The 15,470-nt window shown below is 66.2% G+C and overlaps 1 protein-coding gene across 1 annotated transcript; it reads right to left on the bottom strand.

Annotated features, from left to right (window-relative positions):
* Positions 1–444: 444 nt before the first annotated feature.
* LOC126652336 (CAP-Gly domain-containing linker protein 3-like) lies at positions 445–15,042 on the bottom strand (the record flags this gene model as incomplete). The annotated part of the gene is given in 13 exon segments (XM_050339076.1): positions 445–536; positions 1,360–1,424; positions 2,980–3,000; positions 3,002–3,070; positions 3,072–3,099; positions 5,041–5,169; positions 5,765–5,881; positions 6,643–6,676; positions 6,810–6,862; positions 8,142–8,202; positions 11,041–11,277; positions 13,118–13,236; positions 14,881–15,042. Coding segments are annotated over 13 exon segments (1,187 nt in total), but the record flags the coding sequence as incomplete, so codon positions are not given.
* Positions 15,043–15,470: the final 428 nt, after the last annotated feature.

Below are 15,470 nucleotides of genomic sequence, written 5' to 3'. Positions count from 1 at the left end.
CTCTAGTGTCCCTCTCGGTGTCCCTCAGTGTCTCCTCTCGTGTCTCCCTACTGTCCCAGTGTCTCCCTAGTGTCCTCTACTGTCCCACTGTCCCCCCAGTGTCCCCCGGTGTCCCAGTGTCCCCCAGTGTCCCTCCACTGTCCCCCTGTCCCCCGGTGTCCCCCTCGGTGTCCCACTGTCCCCCAGTGTCCCAGTGTCCCCCAGTGTCCCCCTCAGTGTCCCCAGTGTCCCCCCGGTGTCCTCCCCACTGTCCCCTGTGTCTCCGCACTCCCTATGTCCCCCACTGTCCCAGTGTCCCCCGGTGTCCCCTGGTGTCCCCAGTGTCCCCCACTGTCCCAGTGTCCCCCCACTGTCCCCCCACTGTCCCAGTGTCCCCCAGTGTCCCCAGTGTCCTCCCGGTGTCCAGTGTCCCCCAGTGTCCCCTCAGTGTCCCGGTGTCCCCGGTGTCCCCGCGCTGTCCCCACCTGGAGAAGGAGCTCTCGGACGTGATGTCCTTGGGGTCCGCACGGCCGGGAAGTTGCGCTTGGGCTGGGACACTGCGGGACACAGGGGAGGAGGGACATGGGGGATGGGGCACACCAGGGGAGGGGACACACCAGGGGTGACACATGGTTACATCACATGCCCCGCACCAGCCAATCAGCAGCGGCCTGCCCTGCCCAGCAGCCAATCAGTGGTGAGGGGATCCTCTCGTGGTAAACTGGCCAATCAGCAACGCCCTGTGCTGCCCAACAGCCAATCAGTGGTGAGGGGATCCTCTTGTGGTAAACGGGCCAATCAGCAGCGCCCTGCCTGCCCAATCAGTGGCAGGGAGAGCTCCTGAGGCAAACTGGCCAATCAGCAGCGCCCTGTCCTGCCCAGCAGCCAATCAGTGGTGAGGGGATCCTCTCGTGGTAAACTGGCCAATCAGCAGCGACCTGTGCTGCCCAGCAGCCAATCAATGGGAGGGAGAGCTCCTGGGGCAAATTGGCCAATCAGTAGCAGCCTGCCCTGCCCAGCAACCAATCAGTGGTGAGGGAATCCTCTCGTGGTAAACTGGCCAATCAGCAGCGCCCTGCCCTGCCCAGCAGCCAATCAGTGGTGAGGAGATCCTCTTGTGGCAAACTGGCCAATCAACACAGCCATGTGCTGCCCAACAGCCAATCAGTGGTGGGGAGAGCTCCTGGGGCAAACTGGCCAATCAGCAGTGCCCTGCCCTGGCCTGCTGGCCAATCAGCTGTGTCTGGTTCTGCTGGCCAATCAGCAGGAGCCCTCCACTCCATCAGCCAATCAGCAAGCACCCCATCCCACCCATTGGCCAATCAGCAGCATCCTATCCCACCCATCAGCCAATCAGCAGCGCCGGCCCCGCCCCCTCACCTGTGACCTGCTGCCCTTTCTTCTCAGGGGTCGCGTCCCCCGACTCCTCCTTGGGACCCCCGACCCTGGGGGGGGGAAAAGGGACAGGGGGGTCACCCCAGTGTCCCCTCCCTGGTCCCCCTGTCCCCAGCGTGTCCCCACCTTGTCCCCACATGTCCCCCCATGTCCCCTCCACGTCCCTGTGTCCCCCCATGTACCCCTATGTCCCCTCCATGTCCCTGTGCCCCCCATGTCCCCTCATGTCCTCACCCCTGTGGGCTCCCCAAATGTCCCCCCATGTCCCTCCCATGTCCCTGTGTCCTCCCCGTGTCCCCCATGCCATGTCCCTGTGTCCCCCCATGTCCCTGTGTCCCCCATGTCCCCTCCAATGTCCCTAGCCCCTATGTCCTCTGCCATGTCCCTCTTGTCCCTCATGTCCCTTGCGTGTCTCCCTCACGTCCTCCCATGTCCCCTGTGCTCCCATGTCCCCCATGTCCCCTCATGTCCCCTATGTCCCCACGTCTTGTCCCCTCCATGTCCTCTGTGCTCCCTCATGTCCCCCCTGTCCTCTCGTCCTGTGCCTCCATGTCCCTCATGTTCCCTCTCTCCCTGTGCCCTCCATGTCCCCTCATGTCCCCCTCATGTCCCTCCCTCCATGTCCTCCCATGTCCCCCATGTCCCTCCTGTGTCCCTCATCCCTGTGCCCCCCCATGTCCCCTCGTGTCCTCCCTATGTCCTCCCATCTCTGTGCCTCTCCATGTCCTCCCTTGTCCCCCTGTGTCCCCTCTTTGCCCCCTCACCCTGGTGCCCCTAAACATCTCCCTCATCTCCTCTCGTGTCCCTCATGTCCCCCCCAACGTCCTCCATTCGTGCTCGGTGCCCCCTAAATGTCCCCCATCCCTGGTACCCCAAAATGTCCCCCCGTGTCCCCCACCCTGTGTCCTCTCATGTCCCCTCCCTGTGTCCCCCACTCTGGTGCCCCCAAATGTCCTCTCTCGTGTCCCCCTCACTCCTGGTGCCCCCAACATGTCCCCCCTCACCTCTGGTGCCTCCAGTGTCCCTCCCACTCCTGGTGCCCCAATGTCCCTCATGTCCCCCCACTCTGGTGCCCTCAAAGTGTCCTCCCACTCCTGGTGCCCCCAAATGTCCTCCCGTGTCCCCTACCCTGGTGCCTCCCAAATGTCCCCCCTCTCTGGTGTCCCCTCAAAATGTCCTCCCACTCTGGTACTCCCAAATGTCCCCCTCATGTCCCCCCACTCCCGGTGTCCCCCAAATGTCCCCTCCTCTGTGTCCCCCCACTCCTCTGGTGCCCCCAAATGTCCCCCCTGTGTCCCCCCACCCTGGTACCCCAAAATGTCCCCCGTGTCCCCTCTCACCCTGGTGCCCCTAAATGTCCCCCCACCCTGGTGCCCCCAAAATGTCCTCCTCGTGTCCCCCCACCCCTGGTACTCTCAAAATGTCCCCCCACCCTGGTGCCCCCAAATGTCCTCGTGTCCCCCCACCCTGGTACCCCAAAATGTCCTCTCGTGTCCCCCCCACCCTGGTGCCCCCAAAATGTCCCCTCACCCTGGTGCCCCTCAATGTCCCCCCTGTGTCCCCCACCCTGGTACTCCCAAAATGTCCCCCGTGTCCCCCCTGCACCTCTGGACGCGGGAGGGGGGCGAAGACGCCGTGTTTGGGGGGGCAGGTGAAATATCGGACCCCAAAACGGAGCTGCCGTGTTTGCCCCCGCAGAGTCCAACTCCACCTCGAACCAGTACCCTGGGGGCAACAGGGGGGTCAGGGGGCACTGGGATGGGGGACATGGGGGGCACTGGGGGCATTGGGATGGTGGGGGACATGGGGGAGGGATCTGGGGCTTTGGGGATCTGGGGCTTTGGGGGACAGTTGAGGGGGCCCTGGGGTGATCTGGGGAGATCTGAGGGGCTTTGGGGGATCTGGGGGCTTTGGGGACAGCTGGGGGCCCTGGGGTGATTTGGGGAGATCTGAGGGGCTTTGGGGGATCTGGGGGGCTTTGGGGGATCTGAGCTTGGGACATTGGGGGCCCTGGGGTGATCTGGGGAGATCTGAGGGCTTTGGGGAGATCTGAGGGGCTTTGGGGGATCTGGGGGCTTTGGGGGACAGTTGAGGGGGCCCTGGGGTGATCTGGGGGAGATCTGGGGGCTTTGGGAGGATCTGGGGGCTTTGGGGGATCTGGGGGCTTTGGGGGATCTGGGGGCTTTGAGGGACAGCTGGGGGCCCTGGGGTGATTTGGGGAGATCTGAGGGGCTTTGGGGGATCTGAGGGGCTTTGGGGACAGCTGGGGGCCCTGGGGTGATCTGGGGAGATCTGAGGGGCTTTGGGGGAGGATCTGAGGGGGGCTTTGGGGGATCTGGGGGCTTTGGGGGATCTGGGGGCTTTGGGGGACAGCTGAGGGGCCCTGGGGTGATTTGGGGGAGATCTGAGGGGCTTTGGGGGATCTGGGGGCTTTGGGGACAGCTGAGGGGGCCCTGGGGTGATCTGGGGGAGATCTGAGGGGCTTTGGGGGAGATCTGGGGGCTTTGGGGGATCTGGGGGCTTTGGGGGACAGTTGGGGGCCCTGGGGTGATTTGGGGGAGATCTGGGGGCTTTGGGGGATCTGAGGGGCTTTGGGGGATCTGGGGGCTTGGGGGGATCTGGGGGCTTTGGGGGACAGTTGGGGGCCCTGGGGTGATTTGGGGGAGATCTGAGGGGCTTTGGGGGATCTGGGGGCTTTGGGGGACAGTTGGGGGCCCTGGGATGATCTGGGGAGATCTGGGGGTTTTGGGGGATCTGAGGGGCTTTGGGGGATCTGGGGGCTTTGGGGACAGCTTGGGGGCCCTGGGGTGATCTGGGGGAGATCTGAGGGGCTTTGGGGGATCTGGGGGCTTTGGGGGACAGTCTGGGGGCCCTGGGGTGATCTTGGGGGGATGATCTGGGGGATCTGAGGGCTTTGGGGGATCTGGGGGCTTTGGGGGACAGCTGGGGGCCCTGGGGTGATCTGGGGAGATCTGGGGGCTTTGGGGGATCTCTGGGGAGCTGGGGGTTCTTAGGGGATCTGAGGTAACCTGGGGTGATTGAGGCTCTGGGTGACTCAGGGGGTCCCATGCAGGGGTCCCAGCCCAGGGGTTCCCATGGGGAGGTCTTAGGGGGTGTCTTAAGGGGGTCCCAGCCCAGGGGGTTCCCATGGGGGGTCTCGAAGAGCCCATGGGGGTCTTGGGGAGTCCCACTGGGGGGTCTCAGGGGGTCCTACCCCATGGGGGTCTCAGGGGGGTCCCAGCCCAGGGGTTCCCATGGGGGTCTCAGAAGAGCCCATGAGGGCGTCTTGGGAGTCCCACCCCATGGGGGGTCTCAGGGGGTCCTCACCCCATGGGGTGATCTCAGAGGTGGTCCCAACCCCATGGGGTGCTCTCGGGGGTCCCACCCACATGGGGGGTCTCAGGGGGTCCCAGCCCATGGGGGTCTCATGGGGGGTTTCACAGAGCCCATAGGGGCGTCTCGGGAGGAGTCCCACCCCATGGGGGTCTCAGAGGGTCCCACCCCATGGCGGGTTCTCAGGGAGGGTTTCACCCCATGGGGTGTCTCGGGGATCTCACCCCATGGGGGGTCTCGAGGGGTCCCACCCCATGGAGCGGTCCTGAGGTCCCAGCCCAGGTTGGGTGGGGTTGGAGTGGGAGGGTCCCGGGGGTGAAGGGGGTCTCTCACCGGGGGCGAAGTCGGTGCGTCCGTAGAAGCGGGCCCTGCCCGGGCGCTGTCCGGCCACCAGCACCGCGTCCCCCGGGGCCACCCGGCGGCCCTCCCGGTCCAGCCACGCCCCGCCCCGCTTGCGGGACGCTGCGGGGAGGGGTCAGCGCCGGCACGCCCACCCATGCCCCGCCCACGCCCCTCCCACAGCCCCCATCAGACCCCGCCCCATTCACCCCCATTTCCCACCCTTATTAACAGGAGGGGGGGGGTCAGATTGGCCACGCCCCTCTCGCATAGCCACGCCCATCCACGCCCGGACACGCCCACTCATGACCCCATCAGACCCCGCCCCATTCACCCCCATTTCCCACCCTTATTAACCCGAGGGGGGTGGGGTCAGATTGGCCACGCCCCTCTCGCATAGCCACGCCCATCCACGCCCTGGGCATGCCCCTGCCACGCCCCTCCCACAGCCCCATCAGACCCCGCCCCATTCACCCCCATTTCCCACATAATTTAAACTGAGAGGGCGGGGTCAGACAGGCCACGCCCCTCTCACCTTGCCACGCCCCCTCCCCACCCAGTCACGCCACGCCCCCGACCCACCTTCTGGTGAAGGGCGTGGTCACTCAGGGTCCACCCCACCAGACCCCACCCCCAAAGTGACCCCGCCCCTTCCCAGGGAGGATCCCCCAGGGGAGGGTTGGGGGTCCCTGGCACTGGGGGAGGAGGGTGTCTGTACCTCTTGTCCTTCTGGGCCTTGTGGGGGCGCTGGGCCGGGGGTCCCGGGGGCTGGGAGGGGGAGGGGGCGGGGGCTGCTCCTCAGCCTTGGAGATCTTGGAGACCGAGGCGAAGATGCCTGTGGGGAGGGGGGTCAGACCAGTACGGACCAGTATGGACCAGTACGGACCAGTATAGAGCAGGACAAACCAGTATGAACCAGTATGGAACCAGTCCCCCACCTCCCAGAGGACCCAGATCAGGACCCCTGAGTGTTCCCCCACCCCAAGAGGTCCCAGTCCCACCCCTACCCACCCCAGAGGGTCCCAAGGGTCCCCCACCCCTGGAGGGCCCAGCCCTGCCCCATGAGGTCCCCCACCCCCAGAGGGTCCCAGTCCACCCCCACCACCCCTGGGGTCCAAAGGTCCCCCCACCCCCAGAGACCCAGATCAGGCCACCCCCGAGTGTCCCCCACCCCAAGAGGGTCCCAGTCCACCCCCACCCACCCCGAGGGTCCCAAAGGTCCCCCAACCCAAGAAGGACCCAGATTAGGACCCATCCCACCCCCAGGGGTCCCAAAGGACCCCCAACCCCAAGAGGAACCCAGATCAGGACACACCCCCACCCCAGGGGTCCCAAAGGCCCCCCACCCCAGCTCCTGCCTCCCCGGGGGCTGGGGGTCCATATGCCCTGTTTGGGGGGCAGATGAAGTACTCGGACCCCCACCCAGCCCCTGCCCCCGGGGTTGGGAGTCCATACCCTGTTTGGGGGCAGATGAAGTACCGGACCCCCACCAGCCCTGCCCCCGGGGTTAGAGGAGTCCATACACCTGTTTGGGGGCAGATGAAGTACCGGACCCCCCATCCAGCCTCCCCCCCCGAGGGTTTGGGGGTCCCGTACCCTGTTTGTGGGGGCAGATGAAGTACCGGACCCCCTCCCAGGCTCCCTCCCCGGGGTTGGGGGTCCCATACCCTGTTTGGGGGCAGATGAAGTACCAGATCCCCCCATCCCAGGTTCCGGGGTCCCCGGGAGTCCGTACCCGTTTGGGGGCAGATGAAGTACCGGACCCCCACGCTGCCGTCGTTCTTCCCCTCAGGCTCGTCCAGCTCCACCCCGCCCACTGCCCGCTGGCAAAGGCCGTGGTGCCATAGAACCGCAGCGTGCCCACCTGGGAGGCACAGCAGGGTCACCCCCACCCCAAATAACCCCAAATAACCCCATGAACCCCAAATAAACCCCAAACCCCAAATAACACCCCCAACCCCCCTGCCCGCTGGCAAAGGCCGTGGTGCCGCAGAACCGCAGTGTGCCCACCTGAGAGGCACAGAGGGGTCACCCCACCCCAAAATAACCCCTGAACCCCAAATAACACCCCTGAACCCCAAAATAACCCCCAAATACCCCCAAACCCCCCGTGCCCACTGGCAAAGGCCGTGGTGTCGCAGAACCTCAGCGTGCCCACCTGGGAGGCACAGCAGGGTCACCCCCACCCCAAAATAACCCCCTGAACCCCAAATAACCCCTAAACCCCAAACCCCAAATAACCCCCAAACCCCAAACCCCCTGCCCGCTGGCAAAGGCAGTGGTGCCAGCAGAACCTCAGAGTGCCCTACCTTGGGGGGGCACAGAGGAGTCACCCCACCCCCAAAATAACCCCCCATGAACCCCAAAAATACCCCCAAATGCCCCCAAACCCCCTGCCCGCTGGCAAGGGCCGTGGTGCCGCAGACTGCAGCGTGCCCACCTGGGGGGCACAGCGAGGTCACCCCACCCCAAAATAACCCCCTGAACCCCAAAATACCCCCAAATAATCCCCAAACCCCAAAACCTCAAACCCCAACCCCCGCTCGCTGGCAGAGGCCGTGGTGCCGCAGAGAACCACCAGCGCGCTCGCCTGGGGGCACAGCGAGGTCACCCCACCCCAAAATAACCCCCATAGCGCCCAAAATAACCCCTAAACCCCCAAACCCCAAATAAACCCCCAAACTACCCAAACCCCCTGTGCCCCGCTGGCAAGGCCATGGTGCCACAGAACCTCAGAGTGCCCACCTGGGGGGCACAGAGGGTCACCCCCACCCCAAAATAACCCCCCATGAACCCCAAAATGTCCCTAAACCCCCAAATACTCTAAACCCTGCCCGCTGGCAAAGGCCGTGGTGCCGGAGGATCGCATCGTGCCCACCTGGGGAGGGGCAGCAGGGGTCACCCCACCCCAAAATAACCCCCATGAACCCCAAAATACCCCCAAATACCCCCAAACCCCCACTGCCCGCTGGCAAAGGCCGTGGTGCCGCAGAACCGCAGCGTGCCCACCTGGGGGCACAGAGGGTCACCCCCACCCCAAAATAACCCCCAAATAACCCCTGAACCCCCAAATAAACCCCCAAACCCCAAATAACCCCCAAACCCCCACTGCCCACTGGCAAAGGCCGTGGTGCCGCAGAACCGCAGCGTGCCCACCTGGGAGGGCACAGCAGGGTCACCCCCACCCCAAAATAACCCCCTGAACCCCTAAATAACCCCTGAACCCCCAAATAAACCCCAACCCCAAATAATCCCCAAACCCCAAATAACCCCCAAACCCCCTGCCCGCTGGCAAAGGCCGTGGTGCCGCAGAACCGCAGTGTGCCCACCTGGAGAGGGCACAGCGGGTCACCCCCACCCCAAATAACCCCCATGAACCCCAAAATAACCCCAAATACCCTCCCAAACCCCCCCTGCCCGCTGGCAAAGGCCGTGGTGCCACAGAACCTCAGCGTGCCCACCTGGGGGGGCACAGCAGGGTCACCCCCACCCCAAATAACCTCCCTGAACCCTTAAATAACACCCTGAACCCCAAAATAACCCCCTAAACCCCCAAACCCCCACTGCCTGCTGGCAAAGGGTGACACAGGGGGGTTTGGGGTGACACAGGGGAGTTTGGGGTGATGGGGAGTGACACAGGAGGTGACACAGGGTGACAGGGGTGACAGGGATGACACAGGGGGGCTACTGAGGCAGAGCACAGGGGTGACACAGGGTGACACAGGGGGTGGCACAGGGGTGACACAGGGGGGTGACAGGGGTGACACAGGGGTGACACAGGGGGTGACAGGGGTGACACAGGGGTGACACAGGGGTGACACAGGGGTGGCACAGGGGGTGACACAGGGGGTGACAGGGGTGACACAGGGGTGACACAGGGGTGACACAGGGGTGACACAGGGGTGACAGGGGTGACACAGGGTACACAGGGGTGACACAGGGGTGACACAGGGGGTGACAGGGGTGACACAGGGGTGACACAGGGGGTGACACAGGGGTGACACAGGGTGACAGGGGGGACACAGGGGGGACACAGGGGTGACACAGGGGTGACACAGGGGTGACAGGGGGTGACAGGGGTGACACAGGGGTGACACAGGGGAGTTTGGGGTGATGGGGGGTGACACAGGGGTGACACAGGTGTGACACAGGGGTGACACAGGGTGACACAGGGTGACAGGGGTGACACAGGGGTGACACAGGGGGGGTTTGGGGTGCCCACCTTGCCGCTGTCCAGGCGCACCCTGTCCCCCAGCTGCAGGCCGAGGCACAGCAGCATGAGGGTGACACAGGGGTGTTACAGGGTGACACAGGGGTGACTAGGGGTGACAGGGGTGACACAGGGGTGACAGGGGGGGTTTGGGGTGCCCACCTTGCCGCTGTCCAGGCGCACCCTGTCCCCCAGCTGCAGGCCGAGGCACAGCAGCATGAGGGGGACACAGGGGGGTTTGGGGTGACACAGGGTGATATGGGGGGCTCTGAGGTGACACAGGGTGACACAGGGGTGACAGGGGGTGACACAGGGGTGACACAGGGGGGTTTGGGGTGCCCACCTTGCCGCTGTCCAGGCGCACCCTGTCCCCAGCTGCAGGCCGAGGCACAGCAGCATGAGGGTGACACGGGGGTTTGGGGTGACACAAGGTGATATGGGGGGCTCTGAGGTGACACAGGGTGACACAGGGGTGACACAGGGTGACACAGGGGTGACACAGGGGAGTTTGGGGTGATGGGGGGTGACACAGGGGTGACACAGGGGTGACACAGGGGTGACACAGGTGTGACAGGGGTGACACAGGGTGACACAGGGTGACACAGGGGTGTCAGTGCCCACCTTGCCGCTGTCCAGGCGCACCCTGTCCCCCAGCTGCAGGCCGAGGCACAGCAGCATGAGGGTGACACGGGGGGGTTTGGGGTGACACAGGGGTGACACAGGGTGACAGGGGTGACACAGGGGTGACACAGGGGGGCTCTGGGGTGACAGGGGTGACACAGGGTGATACAGGGGTGACACAGGGTGACACAGGGGTGACACAGGGGTGACACAGGGGTATCCATGCCCACCTTGCCGCTGTCGAGGCGCACCCTGTCCCCCAGCTGCAGGCCAAGGCAGAGCAGCATGAGGGGGACACAGGGTGACACAGGGTGACACAGGGGTGACACAGGGGGGGTTTGGGGTGCCCACCTTGCCGCTGTCCAGGCGCACCCTGTCCCCCAGCTGCAGGCCGAGGCACAGCAGCATGAGGGTGCCGGGCAGGTTGTCGTAGTTGGGCAGGGTGACACAGGGTGACACAGGGGGTGACACAGGGTGACAGGGGTGACACAGGGGTGACAGGGGGTGACTTAGGGTGCCACACCTTGCCGCTGTCCAGGCGCACCCTGTCCCCCAGCTGCAGGCCGAGGCACAGCAGCATGAGGGGGACACAGGGGGGTTTGGGGTGACACAGGGGTGACACAGGGGGTGACACAGGGGGTGACAGGGGGTGACAGGGGTGACACAGGGGTGACAGGGGGGTTTTAGGGTGCCCACCTTGCCGCTGTCCAGGCGCACCCTGTCCCCCAGCTGCAGGCCGAGGCACAGCAGCATGAGGGTGACGGACAGGTGTGGGTTGGGGTGACAGGGGTGACACAGGGGTGACACAGGGTGACAGGGGTGACACAGGGGTGACAGGGATGACACAGGGGTGTCAGTGCCCACCTTGCCGCTGTCCAGGCGCACCCTGTCCCCCAGCTGCAGGCCGAGGCACAGCAGCATGAGGGGGACACGGGGGGGTTTGGGGTGACTCAGGTGACACAGGGGGTGACACAGGGTGACAGGGGTGACACAGGGGTGACACAGGGGTGACAGGGGGTGACAGGGGTGACACAGGGGTGACCCACGAGGGAGTGTTGAGGGTGATGCAGGGGTGACACAGGGTGTGACTGCAGGGTGACACAGGGTGACAGGGGGTGACACAGGGGTGACACAGGGGTGACACAGGGGGTGTCAGTGCCCACCTTGCCGCTGTCCAGGCGCACCCTGTCCCCCAGCTGCAGGCCGAGGCAGAGCAGCATGAGGGTGCCGGGCAGGTTGTCGTAGTTGGGCAGGGTGACGCGGGGGAGGCTGCAGCTCAGGGGCACCGCGTCCAGCAGCAGCCGCCGCAGCTCCCGCGCCGCCTCCGCCGCCTCCGCCCGGTCCAGGGCCATGTCCGTGGGGTCCGGGACCACCTCGGCCGCCACCTGCCCCTTGCTGTTCTGGGGGCGGGGGACACGCTTTGGGGGTGTTGGGGGTGGGGGCACGCACGCAGGGGGACCCCACGGCAGGCTCGGTGTGTGGAGTTGGGGCTGAGGTACCAACAGCCCCCCCAACTCGGGATAACCCCCACACTGTGACACCAGGACCCCCAACCACTTCCCAAAGTCCCATTGGCCCCCTCAGGACCCCAACACCCTCCTCAGGACACCCCAATCCCTTCCCAAAGTCCCACTGGCCCCTCAGGACCCCAACACCTCCCCAGGACCCCCAATCCCTTCCCAAGTCCCATTGGCCCCCTCAGGACCCCAACACCCTCCCCAGGACCCCAATCCTCCCAAAGTCCCACTGGCCCCCTCAGGACCCCAACACCCTCCCCAGGACCCCCAATCCCTTCCCAAAGTCCCATTGGCCCCCTCAGGACCCCAACACCCTCCCAGGACCCCCAATCCCTTCCCAAAGTCCCACTGGCCCCCTCAGGACCCCAACACCCTCCCCAGGACCCCCAATTCCCTCCCAAAGTCCCACTGGCCCCCTCAGGACCCCAACACCCTCCCAGGACCCCCCAATCCCTTCCCAAAGTCCCATTGGTCCCCTCAGGATCCAAACACTCCCCAAGGACCCCCCAACCCCTTCCCAAAGTCCCATTGGCCCCCTCAGGACCCCAAAGCCCCCTCAGGACACCCCAATCCCTCCCAGTCCCTTCCCAAAGCCCGAGTACCCCCTCGGGACCCCAACACCCTCCCCAGGACCCCTCAACCCCTTCGCAAAGTCCCATTGGCCCCCTCAGGACCCCAAAGCCCCCTCAGGACACCCCAATCCCTCCCATCCCCTTCCAAAGTCCCACTGGCCCCCTCAGGACCCCAACACCCTCCCCAGGACCCCCCAATCCCTTCCCAAAGTCCCATTGGCCCCCTCAGGACCCCAACACCCTCCTCAGGACCCCCCAATCCCTTCCCAAAGTCCTATTGGCCCCCTCAGGACCCCAACACCCTCTCAGGACCCCCACCCCTTCCCAAAGTCCCATTGGTCCCCTCAGGACCCCAACACTCCCCAAGGACCCCCCAGTCCCTCCCAGTGCCTTGTAATGGTCACAGTGTCCCCCTCGGGACCCCAACACCCTCTCAGGACCCCCCAACCCCTTCCCAAAGTCCCATTGGCCCCCTCGGGACCCCAGTACCCCCCACAGGACCCCCAACCCCTTCCCAAAGTCCCATTGGCCCCCTCAGGACCCAAACACTCCCCAGGACCCCCCAATCCCTCCCAGTGCCTTCCCAAAGCCCCAGTGTCCCCTTGGGACCCTAACACTCCCTCAGGCCACAGCCCCCACCCTGGACCCCCCAATCCCTCCCAATCTTCCCTCACACCCCAACCCCCATCACCTCCCCTGCCGTCCCCACAACACCCCAATCCCACCCAATCCCCAACGCTGCCATCCCCCAAACCCCCCATCACCTCCTGGTCCCCCCGACCCCCCGTGTCCCCCCAGACCCCAGAGCCCCCTCCCCACCGTACCCTGAGGGCGGGGTCCGCCCGTGCTCCAGGAGGCAGCGCACGGCCCCATCCCCACCCATCCCCATCCATCCCATCACTCCAAACCCCAAACCCCCCAAACCCCAACCCCCGACCCCCTGTGCCCCCTCGGCCCCAACAGCCCCCGTACCCTGAGGGCGGGGTCCGCCCTGTGCTCCAGGAGGCAGCGCACGGCCCCACCCCCATCCATCCCCATCCATCCCCACCCATCCCATCATTTCAACTCCCCAAAGCCCCAACCCCCGTGTCCCCCAGACCCCCTGGTCCCTCCTGACCCCCCGTGCCCCCTGGCCCCCTCCCACCCTGTACCCTGAGGGCGGGGTCCGCCCCGTGCTCCAGGAGGCAGCGCACGGCCCCCAGGCACAGGTTGGAGGCCGCGATGTGCAGGGCGGTGCCGTGGCTGAAATCGCTGCAGGTCGAGTGCAGCACTGCGGGGGGGGGGAAAGAGAGAAAATGAGACCCCAAAACCACGGGGGGAACACCCCAAAAACACGGGAGGGTCACAGAGCCTCGGGGGGGTTACAGAACCATAGAAGGAAAGTGAGGTACGGACACCAAAACCACCGGGGGGGACCCCAAAACCGCGGGGGGGAGGGACTCCAAAAAAACGGGGGGAACCCCAAAACCACGAGGGGGGGTCACAGAAACACGGGGGGACCCCAAAACCACGGGAGGTGGGTCACAGAGCCACAGCGGGGTCCCATGGAGGGAAACTGAGGCACGGCATGGTGTGTGTGGGTGTCCCCCCAGCCCACCACCAGTAACGGGGTGCCCCCCAGGGTCCTTTAGGTGCCCCCACCCCCATACTGGGGTGCCCCCAGGGCTGCGTAGCCCCGCCCCCCAATACCGAGGTGCCCTCCCAGTACCGAGGTGCCCCCAATACCAGGGTGCCCCCAATATCGAGGGTGCCCTCCCAGTACCCGAGGTGCCCCCAGGGCTCTGTAACCGCCCCTCCCAATGCGGAAGTGCCCCCACCCTCCTCACAGGCCCCGCCCACCGTGGGTGCCCCCACCCACCCCGAGTTCCCCCACGTGGGTGTCGCCCCCACACCGAGGTGCCCCTCCCTCACGAGCCCCGCCCACCGTGGGTGCCCCCACCCACCCTGAGTTCCCCCACCGTGGGTGCCCCCACCCACCCCGAGTTCCCCCACCATGGGTGCCCCCCACATCTCCCCCTCCCGTGGGTGCCCCCTCCCACCCCGATTTCCCACATCTCCCCCGGTGGGTGCCCCACCCACCCGAGTTCCCACTGTGGGTGCCCCCACATCTCCCCTCCTGTGGGTGCCCCCGAGTTTCCCCACGTGGGTGCCCCTACACATCTCCCCTCCCGTGGGTGCCCCCTCCACCCCGAGTTCCCCCACCATGGGTGCCTCCCCACATCTCCCTCTCCCGTGGGTGCCCCACCCACCCCGAGTTCCCCCACTGTGGGTGCCCCCCACATCAAGGTGCCCTTCCTCCACGATCCCCCACGCCGTGGGTGCCCCCACCCACCCCGAGTTTCCCCCACGTGGGTGCCGCCCCTCCCACACCGAGGTGCCCCTCCTCACGAGCTCCCCCACTGTGGGTGCCCCCACATTCCCCCTCCGTGGGTGTCCCACCCCGAGTTTCCCCCCATGAGTGCCCCCACATCTCCCCCTCCATGGGTGTCCCCCCGAGTTCCCCCGTGAGTGGCCCCCCACCCGAGTTCCCCCGTGGGTGCCCCCTACATCTCCCCAGTGGGTGTCCCACCCCGAGTTTCCCCCATGAGTGCCCCCTCACATCTCCCCACCGTGGGTGTCCCACCCCCGAGTTTCCCCGTGAGTGCCCCTCCCCCGAGTTTCCCCACTGTGGGTGCCTCCCCACATCTCCCTCCCTCCGTGGGTGTCCCACCCCCGAGTTTCCCCCATGAGTGCCCCCACCCCCGAGTTTCCCCTCCCATGAGTGCCCCCACCCCCGAGTTTCCCCTCCCGTGAGTGCCCCCTACCCTGAGTTTCCCCCTGTGGGTGCCCCCTCGAGTTTCCCCGTGGGTGCCCCCCGAGTTCCCCCCACCATGGGTGCCCCCACCCTGAGTTTCCCCGTGGGTGCCCCCCTCACCGCGGGGCCCCGCTGCGCGCAGGAGGGTGCGGATGAGCTCGGGCACGTCGAAGTAGGCGGCGTAGTGCAGGGCGTTCATGTGGGTCCAGCGGCTGCGCAGCCCCACGTCCCCCCCCAGCGCCAGCAGCCGCGTGGACAGACGGACAGCGGCTGCAGGGTCACCTGGGGACAGAGGGACATCACCCATGGGGACAGGGACACCACCCATGGGGACAGGGACAGGGACAGGGACAGGGACACCACCCATGGGGACAGGGACAGCCCCACGTCCCCCCCCAGAGCCAGCAGCCGCGTGGACAGACGGACAGCAGCTGCAGGGTCACCTGGGGACAGGGGGACACCCTGAGTGGGGACAGGGACAGGGACACCCTGAGTGGGGACAGGGACAGCCCCACGTCCCCCCCCAGCGCCAGCAGCCGCGTGGACAGACGGACAGCAGCTGCAGGGTCACCTGGGGACAGGGGGACATCACCCATGGGGACAGGGACAGCACCCATGGGGACAGGGACAGCCCCACGTCCCCCCCCAGCGCCAGCAGCCGCGTGGACAGACGGACAGCAGCTGCAGGGTCACCTGGGGACAGGGGGACA

The sequence above is a fragment of the Myiozetetes cayanensis genome, unplaced genomic scaffold, assembly GCF_022539395.1.
Source record: "Myiozetetes cayanensis isolate MyiCay16 unplaced genomic scaffold, myiCay2020 scf772, whole genome shotgun sequence".
Taxonomy (NCBI): domain Eukaryota; kingdom Metazoa; phylum Chordata; class Aves; order Passeriformes; family Tyrannidae; genus Myiozetetes; species Myiozetetes cayanensis.
Note: the sequence above shows the minus strand (reverse complement) of the source record. Positions and strands in the feature narration are given on the sequence as shown.